At 36.2% G+C, this 24,770-nt stretch overlaps 1 protein-coding gene across 1 annotated transcript in view; it reads left to right on the plus strand.

Moving 5' to 3' along the window:
• SGCZ (sarcoglycan zeta) overlaps nt 1-24,770 on the plus strand; it is a 611,636-nt gene that overhangs the window by 404,110 nt on the left and 182,756 nt on the right. Inside the window, exon 2 of the mRNA XM_070407376.1 lies at nt 17,385-17,579. Within this exon, the coding sequence (XP_070263477.1) occupies nt 17,385-17,579 (195 nt within the window). The remainder of the gene's footprint in view (nt 1-17,384; nt 17,580-24,770) is intronic.

Here is a 24,770-nt window from a genome sequence, read left to right on the forward strand (position 1 = left end):
CATTTTGAGTCTCTCACAAACTTGGCCAATAAATCTATTTATAGCACAATTCCTTTAGCTAATCTAAATGCCAAATCTACTTGCTGGATTATCTTAATATTTGTTGTTTGGGAAATGTAAAAATTAGTACTTTTTGTTTGTTTAATTGTATTGATATATGTACTGTACTTAGGACTCAATATCATTTAAAAAGGTATTATTACTAAATTGATAAGTAGAGATGAAGCATAAGATCTGTTTCCTTTTAGATTGCATGCATCTGTTCTATTGATGGTGGAAAGATATGCACTGTTACAAGACTTTCACCCTTTTAATTAAAATGGCATGGGCATTTAAAAATTTAACAAAAATATAAACAAGTTTCAGAAGTATCATAAAATTGAGTTATCCACAATGATAAGTCAGTAAAACACATACCATTGTGGTGATTATGGCTGATGATTTGCCTGTTTGATACTTTGGAAGTGTTCTGGATTTATAAATTGAACATAGATTTATTTTGCCTCGCTCATTACTCTGTGTTGTTGCTTGTTTTTGTTTTTTAACTCCAAAGTGTAGGTGGTTTCATTTTATCAGATCCATGGCATTTTCTTTATTATGGAATTTTTATTTTTATTGGCCACGACATTTTAAAGAAAATCTCACTCTACTCACTGTTAAAGTTTGATTTTAATTACATTGTCATTTAGCAATTTTTTGAAATCTTTTTATGAAATGAGAAAATTTTGCACAACACACTGCTGAAACACTTATTACCAATTTTATATATATTACGTCTTTTGTTCTTATGCCTAACTTTATGAATTTATTACTTATTTTTAATATAAAATGAATGTTAAAAATAAAAGGTTTTTGTTTTATTCACTTAAGAATTAGGTAAAGATAATTTGCAGAAAATTTGATGTCTGAACTATGTGTTTTAATTAATTTGTTCTACATAGCATAAAGACATGACCTTTACAATTTGTAATTTAAGCAGGTGACCACCATCTTCAAATAGTTTTATTTGTCTTATTAAGTTTTTCTCTTTATCTTTTATCTTGGAAGCATTTACAGGAATTGTTTCTCAAAGAAAATTTGAAAAAAAATTGTAAACCATTTAGAAATAATATTATACATAATCTTTAAAATAGAGATTTTTGAAAAATAAAATTATGATGATACACAGTGTTTTTATCTAATAGAATTGTAGTCATCCACCTGGATCTGCCATATTGATCATAATAAACTTTTGAAATGCTTCATTGAATAATTTCAATTTCCTTAACAATATATCACTTTGCAATTATGAGGACTTATTTGGATTTCATTATTTATAATAAACACAACCATGTGATCAGCTGCACTATTTTATGGTTGGCTGAGAGTGCTTTAAAGTCTCTCATGGGACACTCTTGGCTTGTTAGTACACAGAACTGACAACCACACGAACCCTTTGCTTTGTTTTCATTAAATCCTCTTATGTATTTTCTGGTAATAAGTATTTAATTAATCTTTGAGTATCAAATATGTGAATAATGTATACACAGTACTTTGTTAATTATCAAACTAATTCTGTATTATTAATTTTAATGGTGATTATATTTTTCAAGTTCAAAGAATGTATATTTTCATAAAAGAATAACCTTTGTAGGATGACAGTAAAACTTTACAGACTTGTAAAATACTCTTTAATATTGCAGACTTTGGGAGTATACACTTTGCATAATATGAGAGAAATTATGTATTAAAATAGTTGAGTAGCCTTACTATAATAGTGTCTGGAGTATGGTAGAATGCCATAATTTATAAAAAAGGAAGGAAGAGAGGCTGTGGCTTTGACAGTCTGGAGAATTGTAGGAAGTGCTAAGTAATTTTTCTTAATAAAGAATAAGAACTCTTGGTAAAGCCATCCAGATTTTGAGGCAACATTATGCAAAACATGAATGATTCTGTGTTGTTTCCAAAAACTAATGTAGTTCATTCTAGGCTTTTCCTATGAATTTATTGCCTCATGATGTGGCCTTGGAAGTTTATTATGGACTTGGATCCTAAAGCCTTCAGTTATCAATGCTCTTGCTGTGTGTTTCTGCTCATATTTAGAACACAACATTTCTTCCACTGAAGTTAAATTCTCTCCAAGAATATTGCACTTGTCTGTGTCCTGTCGTCCTCTAACCTGTTAAAATAAAAAGATTGTAGAGAACAGATGTTTGAAAGCATGCCTAGGCCTTTAAGCTATTGTCTTCAGGTCACTGTTTCCAGGAGATGGTCTGCTGGAGTCCAGCTCAGGGAGGTAAAATAAGTTCCTAGAAGAATATAATTCTAGTTCAATTTTGCAATTTTCCTATGTGTAAATAAATAATAAATGTTCTATTCCTAAAACTTACCTCAACCTCCTTATCTTTAACTCTCATTCCTATTACATGGTCCCTCCTTAGACGACAGTTTCCCTTGTTATGCAGTACCTGGGTTCTCCTTCTTCTTGCCTTGATTACAAATTCCAGGGTCTTTTTCCTTTAAAGAGACTCAGCTCAGGATACATTTTCTTCATTGAGCAATGATACATAAATCTGACCTCTAATTATTTTCCTCTCATCACACACACACACACACACACACACACACTTTATATTTGTCTATACAGTTTCAATATACAGTCATAATTGGCTCAAATCAAGCCCTAGGCAGATTTTCATCAATCCCATTTTATTTTATTTTGTTTAAAGTCTTTATCATTGACAGTATTACATACCAGTGGCCCGGTGCACGAAATTCGTGCACAGGAGGAGGTGTCTCCCTCAGCATGGCCTGCACCCTCTCCAATCTGGGACCCCTTGGGGGATGTCCGACTGCCGGTTTAGGCCTGATTGGGCCTAAACCGGCAGTCAGACATCCCTCTCGCAATCTGGAACCACTGGCTCCTAACCGTTCACCTGCCTGTCTGCCTGATTGCCCCTAACCATTCTGCCCGCTGGCCTGCTCACCCCCAACTTGCTCCCCACTGGCCTTCTCACCACCAACTGCCCCCCCTTGCAGGCCTGCTCACCCCCAACTGCCCCCCTGCCAGCCTGCTTGCCCCCAACTTCCCCCCACTGCCGGCCTGCTCGCCCCCAACTACCTCCCTGCTGGCCTGATCACCCCCAACTGCCCCCCTGCCAGCCTGCTTGCCCCCAACTGCCAACTCTGCCAGCCTGATCACCCCCAACTGCCCCCCACTGCTGCCCTGATTGCCCCCAACTGCCCCCCCACTGCTGGCCTGATCACCCCTAACTTCCTCTGCCTTGGCCCCGCCACCATGACTTTGTCAGGAAGGATGTCCAGAAGGTCTCCTGGAAGGTCTCCCGGTCTAATTAGCATATTACCCTTTTATTAGTATAGATGTCCCCTGTTTTCCCCATTAACCCCTTTTAGTCCACTGTCGCCCCCTACTCCATGCCTTTACCACACTATTGTCTGTGTTCATGGGTTATGCATATATGTATACAAGTTCTTTGGTTGATATCTTCCCACCCACACCTTCCCTCTGAGGTTCCAGAGTCTGTTCCATACTTCTGTGTCTCTGGATCTATTTTGTTAATCAGTTTATTTTATAGAAAAAGGAAATAGAGCACCCATCTCATGTCTGTGTTCACTCACGGGATAGAGGGAGCTAATAACTATCCTGGTATAGGTTTATATGCTTCTTTCAACATGCTTTTATATTGTTACTCATTATGCATATGAGCATAAATTTTGTGTGGGTGTAAATACATACATATATTGTTTGTTTTTTACATTTAACCTATATTTTTTGTGATCTATGGATGTTAATACATGAAGAACTAATTCAATTCGTTTTAATTATGTGTTAGTCTACTCTTTAACAATGCTAGTTTTATATATACATTCCTCTATCAAAGGACATTTGTGAGATTTTTTCAATATTTTAGTATTGTAAAACATTATTTGAACAAGGTTTGTAATAGATGGACATAGTATGTATATAGGGAAATTCTAGGATATAGGATGATACAGATTCAACTTAACAGATTTTTTTTAAATGCTCTCCAAAGTGAGATACCAATTCATTCTCCTACTAGTGTTTTTGAGAGTTGCTATTTCACCATATTTTTCCCAGCACTTGGTAATCTTAGTAACTTCAAATTAACCGTATCTGTGGGTCCATTTCTGAAATTTCTATTATATTCCAGTGGTTTATTTTACTACCCCTGAATCAGTAGCACACTGGTTGAATATAGGTTTATAATAAATCTTGATAGCAGGTAAGGTAAACACTGCTCTTACTCTTTCAAACATTTCCCCCTATCATTCATTCATCAATATGATTTCATTTCCATTTTGAAGCAGAAAATAAGTTTACTATAATTCAATATTAGAAAAATAATTCAGTGGACAGATATAGATGCAATCTTATTCTGAGAAAACAAAATTATTTTCTAAAAATATAACTGTAAACCATCTTCTCTTATTTTTAATTTTTCATGTGTTTTATATGTTGGTTATCAAGAAGTTACTGTCATATTTTCTTTCTTGTGCAGCTCAAGTTTCTTCAAATATGCTTCACGAGTTTTGCATTCCTGTTCTCGTGCCTTTTCTTTGCCTGAAATGCCATCCAGGTCTATTCTACATTTATTAAAATGTTAAAGGTTATATAAAGCCTGCATCAAATGCTTCTGGTAAGCCACATGGTATCATATCCAGAGAGTGATTATTTTCTCCATCAAATTTCCAGAGCATCTCTCACTCACATGGAATTTATCAAAAGACCCATAGCTTCTGGGCCTTTAAGAACTAACCACCTCCTAGTCCTCCCTACTGTTTATGCTTGAGTCCTCTGTGTTGATTTCCATGCAAACATCCAGTTTCTACTCAGTTCCTATAAATTTAAGGGACCTCACTATCATGGGTTTAGCCCATTTAATTATCAGATAGCCTAGTTAAGAAACAATTCCTTTTTGTGTCTATGGTATCTTCCAAATGTTAACCACTTCCTACGAGATACACAATTTCCCCCCATATTTATATAGCAAGTATGCAATTTCTTTTATATTATTCTTTAAATCAACTTACTACCTTTACCTAAATAAACCTATATTTAAAGGACATTTTAGATGGACATAGTGAATTGGAACCAGTTCTATATGCCAAAAGATAACAGGGAGGATGTGGCACTTTCACCTGCCACAAGGTAATAGGAAGGATAAAACAATGAAAACAAAACAAAGTTATTACATCCAATTAGAAAGATGATGTCTAGCTGAGAACTTTTCTAATAGATTTTTTGGGGGTTGTGAGAGGGTGGCTAGAAATTAGGAATGTGCTTACTAGCATAAAAATGAATTTTTATGTGACATGCTAAAAAAGCTTGGAAACAAATATAAAAGAACTAGTGGCTTGGTGCACAAATTCATGCACCAAGGAAAGGAAATTAATTAGAAGATTCGTGTGGTAATTACATTACTGCAAAAAATTATATGTCAAAATCCTATATAATAAAGAGGTAATATGCAAATTGATCATCACTCCAACACACAAGATGGCTGCCCCTATGTGGTCAAAGATGGCCACCCCCATGTGGACACAAGATGGCCACCCCCATGTGGACACAGGATGGCCACCCCAAAATGGCCAGCAGGGAAGGGCAGTTGTGGGTAATCAAACCAGCAGGGGAGGGTAGTTGGAGGGGACCAGGCCTGCAGGGGAGGGAAGTTAGGGGTGACTGGGCCAGCAGGGGAGGGCAGTTGGGGGCAATTTGGCCGGTAGGGGAGCAGTTAGGTGTTGATCAGGCTGGCAGGAGAGTGGTTAGGGAATGATAAGGCTGGCAGGCAGAAGAGGTTATGGGCAATCAGGCAGGCAGGCAAGTGGTTGGGAGCCAGCAGTCCTGGATTGTCAGAGGGATCTCAGATTGGAGAGGATGCAGGCTGGGCTGAGGGACACCCCCCCCCCCCCCCCCGTGAACAAATTCCATGCACTGGGCCTCTAGTAGTATATGTAATATCCTATATAATAAAGAGCTAATATGCTAATTAGATAAGACGGCAGAATGACCTTCCTGAACGACCAGTGCGGGGGAGGAGGGGGGCAGGGCCACAGCCAAGGTGGCCAGGACTGCAAGGGAGCAGCCAAGGTAGCTGGGGCTGAAAGGGCCTAGCCTTGCACGAATTTTGTGCATCGGGCCTCTAGTAGTATTATAAAGTTAAAACACATGTGTGATTGGTGCCAGCGAGAGCTTTATATGTATTGTGCACGCTAAAGTCAATGTTTATTTTTAAATTGCTGGTGCATGTCATATGAACTTGCAGGTCAGTTGGATGGTTGGATGGATGGACGGTCAGTCACTTAGCCTTTTATATAGATAGATAGATTTCTCTTTGTATGAGTCAAAGATGTTTAATGCCATAATTATCCTTGCCACTTAAACCAATTGTCCTACCACCAGTAATACAAATCTCAAATTAAGAAAAGCACAGATTATATTCATTTACCTGTTTGTTCATGATTTTGGAGGTAGTGTTGTATATATTTAAATATATTAAAGTCCTGGGTACTAGATATTTAGTAAATATTTGTTTGGAAAGTAGTTTGACATAGTTAAGTAAATGAAAACATCATTAATCTACAGACCTGAATCTAACAATTAATTATTTACTCATTTGTGGGACTGTAAGTGTATTGACTTTTTGGAGTTTTGAATTTTCAATTATTAAAATGGGACTTTGAAGACTCACTTTTATAGAGTGGTGTTGATGAATAAATGTGATAACCTATGAGAAGGACTGGCTCTGAGTTTAGCCCATAGACAGTGTAGGGTCTGGCTGAGAAAGTAAGTTCAGGGATTGGACGGTGCCTCTTACATTTCTTGCCCTCACTAACTTTTGCACCTAGTAGCTCTTGGGGAAATTTTCTAACCTCTCTAGGCTTATTCTCTTATATATAAAAAAAGGATAATAATAACAGCTTCCCTCTCTGGGTTGTGGTTCGGATTAAATGAGTTAATACTTACTGGGGCATTTGTGTCTGGCACATGAAATTTCTATGCAATCATTTTGCTATTATTATCATTACTAACAATTCCCTTTTTTCCCCTTGAATGAGGATCAATCAGTTTTAAATATGTTATTCCTTTTTAACTGAAAATAATTCCTTCTCATTGTGTCGTAGAAAATAATTTGAGCAGCTATGAATAAAAATGAATTACTTCATTTTTCACTTTCAGATTAAATAGGAACACTTAGCCTTTTAGTTAGGAATATAACCAAACATGGCTGGTCATAAACATATCTATCTAGTAGGGAGCGCTGAAGTGTTGTTAAAATGCAAAATTCTGCAGATGGCACTAGAACATGCATTGTCATTTCACCTTAATACTGTATCATGGAGACAATCTAGTGAATAAGCACTGTGTGGTTTATCATTCAATTTGTATAATGTTTCAAATTAATTTTAATATGTGAATTTTTGCTTATTCAAAGCAGAGTTTTAAGTGTTTTAAACAATTAGGTGGTTTTAGTTTTTGTTTCTTTTCCTATTAATCCCAACCTATTTTTTTCGAAAGTACTATGTGCAATATGTAAGTAAATAAAGAAATATATATATATATTATGCTTCATATATATATGAAGCATAATATCAGCTACTCATATTGTCAGTTATTCTTAGAATGAACAATTGACATGTTTTCAGACATTTGTTTTATATTCATTTAGATGAACTCCCTATTTGTGCTTTTTCTTGATTGTGAACAAAGTACTTTTAAACCAGTTAAATGCAATTTACAAAGATGACCAAGGCCTTTACAGATCACCATATAAGAGCTTCAATTAAGTATTGTGACCTGGAATATAGCTTCCCAGAACTCTGGAGAGAATGCATTCAAAAATAAATAAATAGTTTTGTAAAATGCAGTCAGAAAACAATTTATACATGGGGGGAATCTGCAAACAATATTCATGCAAGCTTTGGAGAGAGCACTTTGCTCACCACAGCGAGGAGGAATGGGATGGTCAGATGAAGACACGACAGCAAGCTCTGTGCAGCTGGTTCTCTGCCCTGTGGATGGGTGTTGAGAGTGCAGGGGAGGAAAAATAATTTTGTCTACTCTTTTGAATTCTTGGCTGAGGGCCCTATAATAAATGGACAGATTACAAGAGAAAAACAAAGAAATATTTATTAATAGGTAAAAACCTAATGTATGTGTGGGAAATACCAAAAAAAAAAAAAAGAGTAACTCCTAGAGGGAGCTTACCATCCAGGCATAAATCCCAATTTGAAAGGGTAAGGGAAGGGGAGATGTAGGCCTCTTATAGAAGAGTAAAGATTTTTAGGAGAGATGAATGGGCCCTGAGCAGAATAGATGGGAGAATGATCCTTTGTGACAGGTGTGTTTGGGTGTGAAGTCAGATTCTAGTCTCTTCTCTTGACATGAGTCAGGCCTCCCTGGTTGATGACACTCCTGGGAAGGGATCTGTGACACCGAGTTCCTCTGGGAGGATTGGCTTTAAGCAGATAAGGGAGCTCAGAGAAAGCCTTTCCCTGCATTTGCTGTTTTTCAAGTGCCTACAGCTCAAACTAATCTACACGCCAAAGTGGTATATTTTGGGCTGGCATATTCTGCTACTTTCATAAGCTAAGGCAAGAAACAACCATATACAACAGAAAATAATAGAATGAAGAGGATAACATACATTCTCCAAAAGCTCCCCAGCTAACAAAACCAATCAGTTTATGTTTAGTTCCTTAACACTTGTATTGAAAAGAGGCTGATTTGTGGTATGTTTTCCATCTCTGGTGGGAAGGCAGCTTATACTCATGATCTAGAGGAGCTCAGCCAAGGCCAGTGTGAGTCATGATGGGTGTGGCATTCATCTCACCTGCTGGCTCTTGTCCTCATGTCCAGCCCCTACTGAGATCCAGCAGGGAGAGAGAGGAAGGAACATGGACCTTCATGATGACCGTTCCTTCTTCTTTTTACATCTTTCCTTCATGCCACTGGTTGCTGGACTGGTCTGCATGTCCTCTCTGCTTTTAACTTGTTACATCAAAACTGGGCCTTGCCAGGCTGGTATGGTTCAGTGGTTGAGCATTGACCCATGAACCAAGAGGTCACTGGTTCAATTCCTGGTCAGGGCACATGCCCAGATAGCAGGCTTTATTCCCCAGTATGGAGTGCGCAGGAGGCAGCCAATTGATGTTTCTTTCTCATCGGTATTTCTCTCTATCTCTCTAAAAAATTAATAAAACCATCTAAAAAACTGGGCCTTATATATTTTTTTAATTCATTTAAAAAATTAATAAAACCATCTAAAAAACTGGGCCTTATATATTTTTTTAATTCATTTAAAACCTAAATAATTTAAGAGAGTTGAAGTCTAATTTTTTGGCCCAACTGTTCTGTCTTCACCCAGGTAGTCAACAGTTAGTAATGCTAAGAGTAAAAGCTTACTTTGGCTAGATTATGTTGTTCTTTACAAGGGCATCTTTGTTTAATTAATTTAAAGCAGAAAATTCTAAATTAAAACATATTCTTTATGAATCTTTTCTTTCCTCAAAAATAAAATAACCAAAAACAGAACCCACTAGAAAATTGTGCACCAAAGCAAATTTGACTGTAAATAATTTAGAGTAATCTGGCAAAATGTAACTAAGGTTGGCAAAGTGGGGGGGGGGAGTGACTTTCAAGAGACTATTTTGAAATTAGTTTGCAAAATGTTTCATGAACGGTGACACTTTCCAATGAATCCTCAGGGCTAGAAGCCATACTCTTATCTACCTTTTTTCCTCACTGAGTTTTTCTACTGGCTGTTAAAAGCCAACAAACCTTCCTCTTTCTCTGATTCTCTTTGTGACCATCGTTCTTTAAACACGTTTTGCTGTTACTCTTTATTACTTTAAATAGCGTGGGCTTTCCACTTGCCCAGTTAAGCTTTCCAGCTGTGTTTCTGGCAAATTTGTTTTTTCCTTAAAGATTTTTCCCTTTCCCCCTGCTGTGTGTGTGTGGCCGTGCTTGCCAATGGGCTTCTCCTGCTTGCAGTCTTAGTGCGTTAGGGGACTCACGACTGTCTCTGCTGTTTTAGCTCTCAGTGCTGATATACCTGCGTGGACAAAGACTTGCCAGCCTCCTTCAAAATTGCTTTAATGGTTAAGTTTTTCTATTAATAATACAAGAGAGGATCTGAGAATTGAGTTACTTCAACGTTAGGAACCTAAATCTAAGCCTGTGCCGTAATAAAGGCCCAAAACAGTGATTGAGTTTTATTCAATAAATACTGAGGAGTTATTTCCTATATAAAAGCACCCAATTATAGAGTGCACGAAGTGTGTAGAATAAGCTAAGAATGACTGCTGCGTCACTGAAAAAGCTCTCTTTAAATGTCCACATTTTTATAAAACGTCTATTCATCTGGGAATATGTCTCCCTTTTAATGCCTATGCAGGTTTCTTTCTTCTGTCACTCTTGGCTAGCTTCCTCTCTACTTCCTATCTCAAGAGGAAGCCCATTTGCCTCAGATAACATCTTTCATCATTCTTGAAATTCAGTGGCTAGGCTACCTCTTTTCTGGGCTGTAAAACCTGACTACAGCATTTTCCATAACCAACAGGGAAAAAGATCCATTCCCAATAGACATTTTTTTTTTTTTGTAAAGCAAACTTTACTGTCATGTTGGGACGTGCCTTTGAGAATTAAGTATCATAGATGGGGGGAGTTTCTATCACCATGGTAAGTGGACTTGACCATCTTAGTTCCAGTCTCTCTCAACATTAGGAGCTGTTTAGAGACTCATTTTCTGGGAACAGAAAAGAATGCCTTTCTGCTGTGTAAAGTTCATACCGTATAATTTGGATACTTTAAGCATTTTGTTTTTAAAGTTATAGTTCATTTTAAATAATTTCAGTGTAAATACACAGCACTTAAGTAGGAAACTATTAGCTAAGGAGTGGGTAATACATTTTAAAGTATTTTTACCATTTAAAGTGAAAAGGACACTTGAGCATCCTTGTCTACTTTACTACTCCCATATTGCTCTTATATAAGTCAATGTAATATTCATTTGAGAGAGGATAAAGCTGGAGCAAGAAAAGCTAAGTGAGTTGCCCTAGGAGCAGAGAACAGAATGGCCAGGCTGGGATTGCAACTCGGCACATAAATCCGAGACTGCAATTAGTCTATCATGCTCCATCCTTGTCTGAACACATGACAGACAATTGTAGGGCTAAACCTACATGATCAGCACTTAATGAACAGTGACACCAATGTGATATTTACCACTTCTTCTAGAGCAGAGGTTCTAAGCCTTCTGGCCCTTTAAATACAGTTCCTCATGCTGTGACCCAACCATAAAATTATTTTCATTGCTACTTCATAACTGTAATGTTGCTACTGTTATGAGTCGTAATGTAAATATCTGATATGCAGAATGGTCTTAGGCGACCCCTGTGAAAGGGTCGTTCGACCGCCAAAGAGGTCACGACCCACAGGTTGAGAACCGCTGTTCTAGAGTATGGCTACTCTCAGGAGGGTAAGAGGTTTCGGAGCTGAGGTTCAGTTTTTATGGTCACAAGGATGTTGCATCGTGCTACTTAAATGTGCCAAGTCTAGCTCCCTAACCAGAAATTAAAGTCAGTTTTGCAAATTGTTGAGCTTATTTTCTAGGAGACACATGTTTCTCTTTTATATTCTTATTCCCCATAACAGGGGACCCAAGGAACGAGTCTAAGCAGAAATTAGATACCCAATTTATATTTTCATATGTAAAAATCAAATTAGTGAGATAAATACTTTGCTATTTCCTTCCAGTCTTTCTGCTTCATCTCTGCATTATACCCAGTGTTTCTGTGAGTAGTATTGTAAATGGTTAATGTGATTTTTAAAAAACAATAACAATTGTATTGATTATATCACTTCCAATATGAAAAAATCAGTTCTCTTTACAGCTTTATCATCAGATTGGCAATTTAGTGGTAAAATCTGGACTTTAAATAATAGGTTCTCAATACCCGGGCTTGTACTAACTTTCTTTTTTTTAAATATATTTTTATTGATTTCAGAGGGTAAGGGAAGGAAGAGAGAGAAAGAAACATCAATGATGAGAGAGAATCATTGGCTGGCTGCCTCCTGCACACCCCACTCTGGGGGATCAAGCCTGCAACCTGGGCATTTGCATTCACCGGGAATAGAACTGTGACCTCCTGGATCAGTGGTCAACTCTCAATCACTGAGCCACTCAGGCCAGGCACTTGTACTAACTTTTTAATGTCCACAAGTATTTGTGCAAAATTGGAGAGTCTATTCTTGGTAAAACTCAGATTGTAGAAAAACTCACCTCCATACTTCTCAGCTCACTGCTGTTTTAAAGTTGTTTGAATCCCTTCTCTTTTAGGGTCATGAAGATACAAACCTGTGGCAGGGTCACTTGGTCATCCTTTCAGACAACATATTTCCCCCTAACAAAACATAAAACAGGGCATTCTTTTAATAGCTCTTATTCTTACCCTTCACCAACAGCAATTTGGAACATTTATCTTATGCATTATTATCTCCCTTAACCTCTTATTTTCTTCCTCTGTTCTCACAAATAGTAGCAGTGGTTGAATCGTCCTTAGCCTTTCCTGTCTATCTAGAAAGATGGCCCATCTAATAATATTCACACATGCCCTCTTTTCTCCCATCCCAATTTTAGAAAATAAACAAGACAACCTCACTGAAAGAGGAGAACGACTATTGGGGTCAGAAGGGAAAGATGATACTTTTACATATTGGCAATCTAGGTGTTGGACACAGACTCCAAATGGAACAGATCTCCAGTAAAGGTGCCTCTGAAGACATGTGCTTTGCAGGTGGTGTCTCAGCACAGTTAGCTTTGCATATGCCCATGTAAATATGTAAGAATTCTAGTGTATGAGATGGAGAACTAGTCTCGTTGGATTATGATAATTACAGCCTGTCCGTACTTCTGGGAACCAGATACTTGGGTAATTCGTCATTGTCTCTAGTTCCTCCACCACCACACCTCTGTGAAGGCTTAACTCAATCCTTGGTCCCAGCTTTGTCACCTCAAAAATTGGCTCCGTACTGAGTGTCCTTATTTCCTTTCCATTCTCTACCTCCCTTTATATAGACTTGCACTGGCCCCTGATTTAATACTCCAACATCTGACTCCATACTCTCATGTGAAATCCCATTTTTGCTCTTCTTTCCCCCTCAAAAAATGGACCACGTGGTTCACTTCTTTATTTTAAATTTTTAGTTAGCCCACTCTAATTAGGCTTTCAATACTCAGAGATCTGTTTTATCTTTCTTCTTAGAAGACTTCCATCATTTCAGTCTCATCTCAGGTACCCCTTCTTCTAAGAGGTATTTTCTTTTTATCACATTTAAAGTAGTCTTCCCATTATATTACCTTGTCTATTAGCTTCATAGAATCTATCACAATTTAATAGTATATTATTTGTATAATTTATCTATTATACTTATTTTGTTATTTGTATATTATTGTATTTAGTATTACATATAATTTTGTCATTGAACTTATCTATTATATCATTGTATTTATTATCATCTTCAGAGTATGTTACAATTTGATATGTTTTCTATTTCTTTACTGTGTTTTCTCAAATATGTAAAATTCATGAGTGCAATCATATTGAACTCTACCTGCACATAGTTGTCACTAAATACACATTTTGTCAAGGGAAGACCCACTTCTGCCTAGGCTCTCAGTTACTATGCCCTACTCTGAATATTTATATAAAATAAATAATGATGCTAGTTACATTGGAGTAATTGGTACGTTTCTTTGGCCTTAGTATTTTGTACTATTGCCTCCTCCTGTGAGGCAAGGGGGAAATAGCCAATGTTCTTGGCTACTCTAGTTAATATCTCTGACATTCCCTCCAGCTCAGTAGACTTCACCAGAATTTCCCAAGATCATTCCAGAACATTTCATTCTCTTCTAGTCTTTATTTGCTATGTTATTAAATTTACTGAACAAAATATCCCTTCCTGAAAACCAGATTTCCCATATCTTTGGAGAAAGATGAATTTACAAGGTTTAATTCTATTTGCCCGGGCATCTCTCATATAACCACGTAACATGTTGGAAATATTATTCACATGATCAGGATATTGAAAGTATGTTTCTTCATAAAGAAACTGCAATGTCCACATTTAAATCAGCCTTTATCTGAATTACAATGTGTTATAAGTAAGTCCATTTGCCTTATTGTGAATAATACTCATCTGGATCCAAGGGGGTGACAACTTCCTTGCTATTAAGTAAGAAAAACTGTATTTTACAGGTTATTTGACTGTAATGAATGCTCTGTCAGTATGAAATATGGTATGAAATAGAATTGCAAAAGTAAGATGCAGAAGGTAGTAATTACTTTAAGTACCCAGGAGGAGTGTACACAACCTTGAACACCAAAGGAATTTCAAAGAAAGGTTCTTAAGGCTATTGAATTCATATTACAGATGGAGATAGAGAGGACTGAGCCAGAGAGCTATCTCAGTACAAGGTATTTTCTCTCAGGAAATTGTGATCATCTCTCTCTCTTTCAGGACACCTACTTAGTGTTCTGAGAAAATTAGTATCTCTGCAATTGTGTATTTTTTGATAGATTTCTTTAGAATGACAATAGCACTTGGTGAAACAATACTCTATATTATAAAAATCTCCTAATGCCAAGGCACCAAGATATTTTAGAATATGCTCAATACTTGAACATGGATCAACATTTTACATCTTAGGCAAAGGTTGTAAAAGTTTCAAATTTAGGGTCATTTCCTTAATCTCTTAGAGTTGTATGTTGTTACTCTTTGCTGGTAATATCACTGCACCATAACACCGACTACAACCTTTTATGATCTTGAAAACAATCTGTGAGATTTAAGAAATAAAGAGCTTTTTAAAGAAAACTTTTTGCAATTTACATGCTCTAAAGTATTTTTTGCTGAAGAAGGTATATAAAGTAATAATGCTAAATTTATCTTTAAGATGAGGTAATAAAATTCATCAAATAACAAAATATTTCATGTTTTCTTGACAACCTCTTCTCTTGGCCTTTTGTTATACAATTAGATTTTTATAATTGTTAGAGGCATTTGCTATGTTTTCCAGATCTCTTGGTTTTCAATAAAAATTGAAAATAAAAACCTATTGCTGAAAGATCCTTTTCTTTGTAATTTGTGTTTGTTTTTATTTCAGAGACCTAATACATTTTTATTTCTCTTCAAATTCACACTAATGTCCACTTTATGTCTAAATAGAATTTGGAGAAATAGAGGATTGTAGGAAGGATGTGTACTTTACTATGGGATTAGAGGCAATGCATGATTGACATAACCCCAATTTGATATGTCATTTTTCAGAGACCAACTCCAGAAGGGAAGTTCTCCCTGCTAGTCAGGTACATGCAGGTTTCTACTCTCCTGTACCCATGTTCCTTGTTCTTCACTTTCATTGTGATGGTCCCTACCGTTACTCTTTTTTCTTCTTCATATAATCTATTGTCTATTCTGTAATCACAGCCACTGCCAGAACTATGCGATTTTCAATAAAAATCTTCAGGCAAAGAAAATCCCAGTGACATGTTGTTACCTACTATACAACTTATGTTACATAGCAGTTCATAGGTTACACATCTCACTTGCAAATCTGATCTAATTAAGAACTAAACCTGTTTGGTTAGTTTCAAGGAAACATTAAATATTAACTTGAATAGTAGGAATGATAATAAAAATGAGTCCATTCTTTATATTAGGAAAGAATTTGTTCTTGATCACCTAAAATTATTATTAGCATCTCTAATTAAAGTCATGATTTAATGTATATAACTATTTTTATTATATAATTTAATTATAAAAAATTAAAAACAATAATTAGTATTGCATTAATACAATTTGAAGTTATAGTTCTAAAATTTTAAAAAATGGGAAAAGCCAAATAAGAACTTGTATTCTTTGCATTTTTCAACATACAATTCAAAATTTTATCTAGAGTAGGTTTGGGTGAATAAAAACCATACCTTAATATTTTTATTGTACATATTCTACATTACTGGACAGGTTGTTTTAATTCTTTATTATTTTATTTTCATATAATTTATTTATTATTATTTTGTTGGTATATTACTTAGTTGACATGCACAAGAAAAGATATCTGAGAAAAACCTAAAGAGAAAATAAAATAAAATTTATTCTTCTATAAAAAATCATTTTATTAAAACTAAAATTTTCATCCTTTAGGTAATAAATGTTTTATTCTGAAAATTTTATACCATATACCATATATATATATATATATATATATATATGGTATATATATTTTACTTTTTTCATATTTCTGGGTTGTATCAAACAGTAAACAAGTGTATTTTCTTTGTGAAAGAAGTAATTTAGATCCAAAATCAATATATTACCCCTTTTCCAAAACTTACTTTTGCTTATATCATTATATTATATTGTAGCAGCAGTTTTCAACCTTTTTCCATCTCATAGCACACATAAAACACTAATATTCTGCAGCACGCCCAAAAACTATTTTTTGCCAATCAGACAAAAATAATTGGTATAATTTTTATTCATTAAACACTATATAGCTATTGTGTTTGATGTTGCTCTTTTTTTTTATTTGACCATCTAAGGGAAGAGAGGTCAGTGCCCCTGACTAAATAGTCAGGTATTGCATGTTTTAAAAATTCTTTTAGCACCGTTTGAAAACCGCTGCATTTTAGGATATTATAGCATATTGTTTCATTCTTTCAGAGTTCAGTTTCATCCTGAAAACTCATTGAAATACAGCTAAAATAAATAACCAACAAAGTTCTAAAGAAAAGTTTTCATTAAGTAACTATACTATATAATTCCAAATAAAAGCATATCTTTTTTCCATAAGTTCTTGCAAAAGCACTGTTTTATTAAATCACATACACTGAACTACTTGTATCCTGCACTTTTAGGTAAAGGCATACCAATACCTTGTCATACTGTTGTCTCTGTCTGCCCTAAAGAATATTTTTATTTTTTTTTATTCCAAGGATATCTTGAGTGTTCATAGAGTTGTTGGGTTTTGGACAACTGGAAGTAGAATTGAGTATCTTCAGAGATTCCTGAGAGAAAAGGCTACTGTTAGGGTTAGACAAACCTGACTGAAAATAATATATAACCTAGAGACATAAAATAATTAAATAGCTCTAAAGGGCTACATTGATGATAATGAGTTGAGGGATGTATAATATCTGGACCACATTTAATTAAATTAATTAATAACTTATTTTGATTACATAGCAATAATGATGTGAACGCTCGCTACCTATTATTCTTAGGTATTTTGTGTCTTTTGATTAAAAAAGACAAAACAATGGTTTTAATTTTGAATGCTTTTCTTTTTCTGTTTGCTCTCCAGATGACACGAGAACAATACATACTAGCGACACAACAGAATAACCTGCCAAAGGCTGAGCATGCACACCTGTACCCTGTGGGCATTTATGGATGGCGAAAGAGGTGCCTATACTTCTTTGTCCTTCTGCTGTTGGTTACCATGATAGTTAACTTAGCCATGACAATTTGGATATTGAAAGTTATGAATTTCACTGTGGTAAGTACCACCATGATTTTATTTTACATCTATTGCTTTTGGTTCAAAGACCATACAACTCTTATTTTTTAATTGAAAGTTATTCATTTTAATCTTTACATGTATCTATCTTGAAATTCCAAAGGCTGTCATATATAGTTTTCAGACTGCTTTCAATATGTGTACTCACGAAATACACCTGACATTACTACCTGCCATTTAAGTGTGGGAAATTTACGTAACCAGACAGTACAGCACATAGATTCACTAGAAATTTAGAAAACTTTTAACCAATACACAGGAACTATTGCTTGCTCTACCTGGGCATCTACGAAATGAGTCTGATATTTCATGATAATATTAGAGGATATTTCACAATAATATTAACATCAGAAATCACAACTACCTTTGAGATACTTCATATAGAAGATTTGCCTTTCTATATATACTGCATGTTCAAACCTAAACTTTGGAATTTTGCCTGGGCTGTATGAACCAATGTTTATAATTGTTGTGAGATAGTAACCTCATTTTTTTTTAGTATGTGTATGATAAATAAAAGACAAACCAGAAATTAAATCAATTTTTATGAAGATTAATAACCTAACATAAAATAATTTTATAATTCATTGATGACTTTAGAATATGTACAATAGGCCTATTAGCATGACTTATCTGGAAAAATTATCTGCATCAGCAAAGTCTAGCTTAGTTCAATTTATAGTTTCTGGCTAAATTCTTAAATTTCTCTACTCTGCCCTTAAACCCTTTGGCTTTTACTTAGAGACCGCAGATACCTTCCCAGCCAGGCAGGGATCTTTCACTTGCTGACCAGACTGCTATTGTTTTTTAGAACTCTGCGTCCTCAGGGCAAGAGGAAAGCTTGTATTTAACTTCACTGATCTTCCTATATTGGATGTCATTTTTTTAAAAATGAGAAAACAAAACCTCTGCTGTGTATTGACTTAGCAAGAGTGATTTCTTCCTAACCTCACTGACATCTAACTAGAAGTCAAAACAGAATCTCAAAGGGCAAAATGAGCCAGCATCTGTCCGTAGCAGAGGGCACCGCGGTTGGATGCAGAAAGAACCTGCGAGGGCAGGTGGCCTACCCTTCCAGAGGGAAGACAGCCACACCTGTGCAAAGCATGATAAAGCAGCACATGCTCATAGAGGAGAATAAGTTGAGCAAGGGCTCCATCTTATTCAGAGCAGTGCACATTGGGAAGGGAGTTCATCAAAAACGAAATGGAAGACAAAACAGGATGGGCAGGAATCAGTATGTTCTAGGATTTGAGAAATTACCGGTATCCTAGACATGGATACATGTTTAGGGTCATTGATCCAGGCCTAAGCCTGTGGGTGCCTAGAGGTGGATGTGAGGGTCACTAGGCCAATCATTGCTTTCTGAGACTCTGGTAATACATCTGAGCCATTCCTTCATCTCAAGAGTTGGCTCAGTCAGTCCTGTCCTCTCCTCTTCCCCTGAACACGCTTGGAGATATTTTGGCACAAATGTTACTAATGCTACCCCCCTAGACATTCTGTTCCTCTGAGCTCTGGGCCTATCTTCTCTTAGTAGTGTCTGGGTTTCATTAGTGAATCATTTATCACATGAGTAGGGGCAATGTGTTTATTTCTGCAGATTCTTCTATGCTGTGGTAACCATCAGTCAAACTTGCAATGGCGGACAGCAGCTTTCTCAACCTCATTATCTTAACCACAAATAAAAAAAATAAAATCAATAAGGGATAAGAGTAGCTTTTTCTCCAGGTTTTGACATTTTGAGCCTTCAGTTTCTTCTACCGAGAAGCATCTTTCAAAAAGATGTGATCAACTCTCACCTCAGGGGCTTTGAGCCCACTCAGGGACCAGGCCACAGGATTATTCAGAGTCAAGCCATGTAAGCTGCTCAAGCATATTTAAATTAATTAGGAAAATAGACTTAAATGCATAATTACATGGCTGCATGCATCGGGCTCCCAATGTCTTGCCCCATGCTGAGGCCAAGGCTAGATAAGCCATTCAAAGAAAATAATTGAAACAATCACCTTTGTCCTCAGGATCCACGCAGGCCTCGGGGTGTCTGTCTCATATGGAGCTATCTAATTTGAACCTCAGCTGGCAGAAGAGTAAATGTCATCATATTCCTGGGGATAATGAAAAGGAATCTATTTCCATAGGGGGCTTGATATTTGTACATAGAATTTTTAATTTGGGGCATATATTACTTATTTTGAAATTAAAATTTTACTGTTTTATACACAAAATGGAAGACTATCCTTCCTTCACCCATATCAGCTATTTGTATGCAGCTAAAATAAAAGGAGAGATGAAGTTTTAACGACTGCATCAAGTTAATCTTTGTAAGGTAACATGTTCCCTGTCTCAATGCAGTAATTCATAATTCAGAGAAATTCCAAATTATGTAAGTAGTTGCTGAATTTAGTGGTCCTGAATACTACACATCAGATTAAGTTGTATGTACTTGAAAAGTGTGAAATAATTTGTAATCCTTTTATATGAGAGCAGTAAAAAAAAATCAATTTTATTTTTCCCTGTTATATTATGATTGTATCTATCTCTAGAGTGAATACCAAAACCACTTGCCACAATATAGTAAGAAGCAGTAAATGATGTATAAGTTTTCTTGAGATTATTATTGATCTGCACAAATGTGTATCTTTTTTATTTTAACTATTGCCATCCAACACATAAAGAAATATCTGGCTGTGAACATCTTTTATTTGAAGAAACTAGGCATGTTATTGTTATCAAAACATTGTGTTTTCAGCACAGCAAAGGTAGCTGCCAACCTGTTTTGTGATACTTCATGAGCCTTTCAGCATGGCCAGTATTGTGCATGATCTGTATGGTTGATGTGATTTTATTCTGTTTCTCATTTTGTGGGAAATAAAATCACTTTGCTATTGAGATATTCAACTGCACAGAATGAAGAAAAAGGAAATGAGTTTATACTATAGAGCAGTGATGGCAAACCTTTTGAGCTCGGCGTGTCAGCATTTTGAAAAACGCTAACTTAACTCTGGTGCCTTGTCACATATAGAAATTTTTTGATATTTGCAACCATAGGAAAACAAAGATTTATATTTATGATATTTTTTTTATATATTTAAATGCCATTTAACAAAGAAAAATCAACCAAAAAAATGAGTGTCATAGGTTCGCCATCACTGCTATAGAGTGAAAAAGATGGATATAAATGCTCGACCAGTGTGGCTCAGTGGTTGAGCATTGACCTATGAACCAAAGGTCATGGTTTGATTCCTGGTCAGGGCACATACCCAGGTTGCAGGCTCAATACCTGGTAGGAGGCACGCAAGTGGCAGCTAATCCATGATTCTCTCTCATCATTGATGTTTCTCTCTTTCTCTCCCTCTCCCTTTCTCTCTGAAATAGTACAAATATGTATTTTTTTTTAAAGTTTGGATTCTGGCACCTGACCATTGGGTCCATATCCAGCTTTCATAGTTTATTAGCTATGTTACCTAGGGAAAGATATTTAAACTGTGGCTGTTTGCCACTCTGTAGAATGGGTGTAATTTTATTATTTATTTCATTAGATTGTTGTAGAAATCAAAATCAAAATAGTAAAAATTCTTTAGATGTGTCTGGCATGTCCAAACAGCTATGTAAGAGTTTGTTACTATTACTCTTACTCTTTTTCTACTGTTTCAACTTCACAATTATCCCAGACATAATGTGAATTAACTTGAATTTTCTGTTGAGCATAAACCATCCTAGACAGAAAAGGATGTGTATTTAGCAATAAATTATAAATAAATGAGAGCATTTGTAATCCTGTTCATGCTAATGACATGTCTAAAGGTTAAAAGAATGAGTGTTGGAACTGGGTAGCCAGAGGGCATTCTGGCTCATTGATGACCAGTAGCAACATGACCTCCTGTGAGTTACTTAACCTCTCTAACTTCACCCACTTTCTTCATCTGTAAAATGGTTAAAGACACTGATACACAGAGATATGAGAAGCAGTAAGTACCTGAACATTTGTAAAAATTTGTAAAATTGAGCCACAGAGTAAGCCCTCAATTGGTGTCAGTTATGAGTATTGACATACATGCTTTCCATCCATTATTAGCTGTTAATAATTAAAGTCATTTTATACGATGTATTTTATCACAGGGAATGTATTATTCCCTTGGCATGACGAAAGGATCATTAAGATTCTTTTTGAAATTCTAATTTAATGCTGAGATATAAAACAGTTCACCTAAAGCTTCTAAGAGGAACAGTTCAGCTGTCAAAATCATTGTTATTTTGATGACCTAAGCCAGTGGTCGGCAAACTCATCAGTCAACAGAGCCAAATATCAACAGTACAACGATTGAAATTTCTTTTGAGAGCCAAATTTTTTAAACTTAAACTGTATAGGTAGGTACATTCAACTTTAAATTCAACTTTAAATTCACGGTTTTCGTCTTCCGTTTTTCTTTGCTTCTTCTTTGTAGCCGTCTCAAACAGGGCACCTAAAAAAATGTTTCATTTTATAATAATAAAGCCACCAACACAAAAGAATTACAATTCTTAAATTGATGACAAAAATACCTGTAGGGTTTGCAGCTGGTTGGAAAAATACAGGTAACTTTATGCTTCGAGTAGGTACCTTTGTCACCTGCGCGCGATTTGCGAACGCACCTAGCACTAACCACTGCACATGAGACTGCTGACTGACTGGCTCACTCACCTCGGGCATGAATCGCCCCCGCCTCCCCAGTGCTGCACACCCCGAGGCCAGCCTGCGCCACATCTCCCGTCGCCCGACCGACCAACACCCCCCACTTCTTCTAACGCCACTTATTCAAAATAGACTCGCCCAGGCCCAAAACCAACTTCTGCTCATGGGCCACGGAGTTTCAATTGCACTGTACATGCGCGCTCGCCCATAGTATTTTCTGGAAGAGCCACACTCAAGGGGCCAAAGAGCCGCATGTGGCTTGAGAGCCGCAGTTTGCCGACCACTGACCTAAGCTATGAACCAGCACTACCTGAATGTGAGCCTCCCGGCCTGTCTGAATGAGAAAGCTCATTCACCAGAAAGTGCTAATGTCTTCTTGAACCATTCAAAAAAAGTAGTACTTCAAAAAGGAATGATATAGTGGCATTTCCATTCTTGAGCCTAAATGTTTCAAGATCCTTTAATGTCCAGAGTTTTAAATTACTACTGGATTGAGATATTGTAACCTGAATTATGTTTACAGCATCCTAAATTATAACCTTTAGGCTACAACTCTTCAGTTATGAGATTGCCATTTATGATGTCCCGGATCCCATTTTTTATTTAGCATGTAGTTTATATTCAGCAAGATTATGTGCTTGAAAGACCAGACCTTGACTTTCACAATAACATTTCCAAGTGAATGTTATATCCCCTTCAACAATTGAAGGAACAGAGGCTTAGGGAAATTAAATAAACTTCCTAGGTCATACTGGCGAGCAAAGGTAGACGCAAGGGCTATATGATTTTAAACCTTATGCCTTTCCCACCACATTTTATTACATTAATATTAGTAAAATTAAATTAGTTTAATATTTTTTTCTAAATTGCTTGCTTCCCTGTACAGCTCAGTGCATTTAAACGCCACCATTAAATATCTACCAATGACATCACTGCTTTTTCATGATATTTTGAATTTGTTGGGCAAAAAGGTATCTCAATCCTCTCAGCTGTTATTAATGTAATGGAGGAATCTACCCCATCTCTCATAGTCAGTGAGTCATTAGAACAGTGAAAACTCCTCAGTCAGTCCCAGGCACGACTACACCTTTGAGTTTGGCAGCGTGGACATTGGAATTTAATTTCTGGATGGAGCGATGAGATTTATTAGTGGCACTTTTATAAAGCAGACAGTGATTTTCATAAAGGCTATTTTTCCTTTGATTCCCATCCATGTATTGCCCTGGTTAAACTATATTTTGCCGAGGAGTAACGAATTGGCCATGATAACAGACTAATCTGAGGGTGATTTAGGATCATAGCTCTTGTCCACTTTCCTGGGCTGGCACTTTCGTTTTCCCAGTGTACCCCTCAGTACATGACTCACGATGTCTAGCCCACGCCAAGGTGGGCCGCTACCTTCTGTGCTATGAGCATCCTGCAGGAGAATGCCAGCAGTGGAGCCTGCCTGCCGGAGAACCATCAGGCCTGCACCGCCCCTCAGTGTGCTGGGTGTGGATTTATTACAGAATTTATGGGAGTGAATGATATAGTTAATGTTGCAAGACCACTTCCATTATAACTCTCTGTTTGTACCTCCTCATAATTTTCTGACAAATTGTTCCTCTCAGATGAAATCTTTCATGCTTAGTCTTAGCCCAGCAGTACATTTTCTTTCCTTGAGTTTATAAAGAAAAATTTAGTCATTTTTATCCAAGTTCAAACCAGTACCAAGTGGTAGTTTGTGTTATTGAAATAAACTACAAAAACGGTGGCATAAGATAAATCACAAACTATATACAGCCTATGCAAAATGAAGTACACTATAATACCAAATATTCTGCAAGAAAATAACACAGGATTAAGAAAAGTAGCCATTGAATAATAAGTTATAAAAAGTACAGACTTGTTAGTTCATATTTGTAAATATTTTTTTAAATTTTTTCAATTAGTTTCCCTACAATATTATTTTAGTTTCAGGTGCATGAGACAGTGATTAGACATTTACAAACCTTATGGAGAGATCACCCTAATTAATCTAGTATCATCTGACACCAGGCATAGGTATTACAATACCATTGACTATTCTCTGTGCCGTACTTTACATCCTCGTGACTAGCCTATAACTACCAATCCGTACTGCTTAATTGCTTCGCCTTTGCATCCATTCTCCCAAGCATTCTCCCATCTGGCAACTATCAAAATGTTTTCTGTAACTATGAGTTTTGTTTGTTCATTTATTGACTAATTCAGTGGCCTCATTTTACATAGTAAAGATGGAGGTCCAGAGAGATAAAGTTACATGCCCATGTGGGTGACTCACAGGTAGAACATAAAATATTATGTTAGGTCACATTGAGCTTAAGGTAGTATGTGCGTGTGAGCTTATTCTCACAAATAATAACATTTGGTATGTCTTACATAAAAATAATAGCATTTGGTATGTCTTACATAAAAATAATAGCATTTTTTATGTCTTACATAATTTGTCTATTTTAGTAAGAACTTTGGCAGTG

The sequence above is a fragment of the Myotis yumanensis genome, unplaced genomic scaffold (assembly GCF_028538775.1).
Source record: "Myotis yumanensis isolate MYYU_CA2020_CCGP unplaced genomic scaffold, mMyoYum1.0.hap1 SCAF_3, whole genome shotgun sequence".
NCBI lineage: Eukaryota > Metazoa > Chordata > Mammalia > Chiroptera > Vespertilionidae > Myotis > Myotis yumanensis.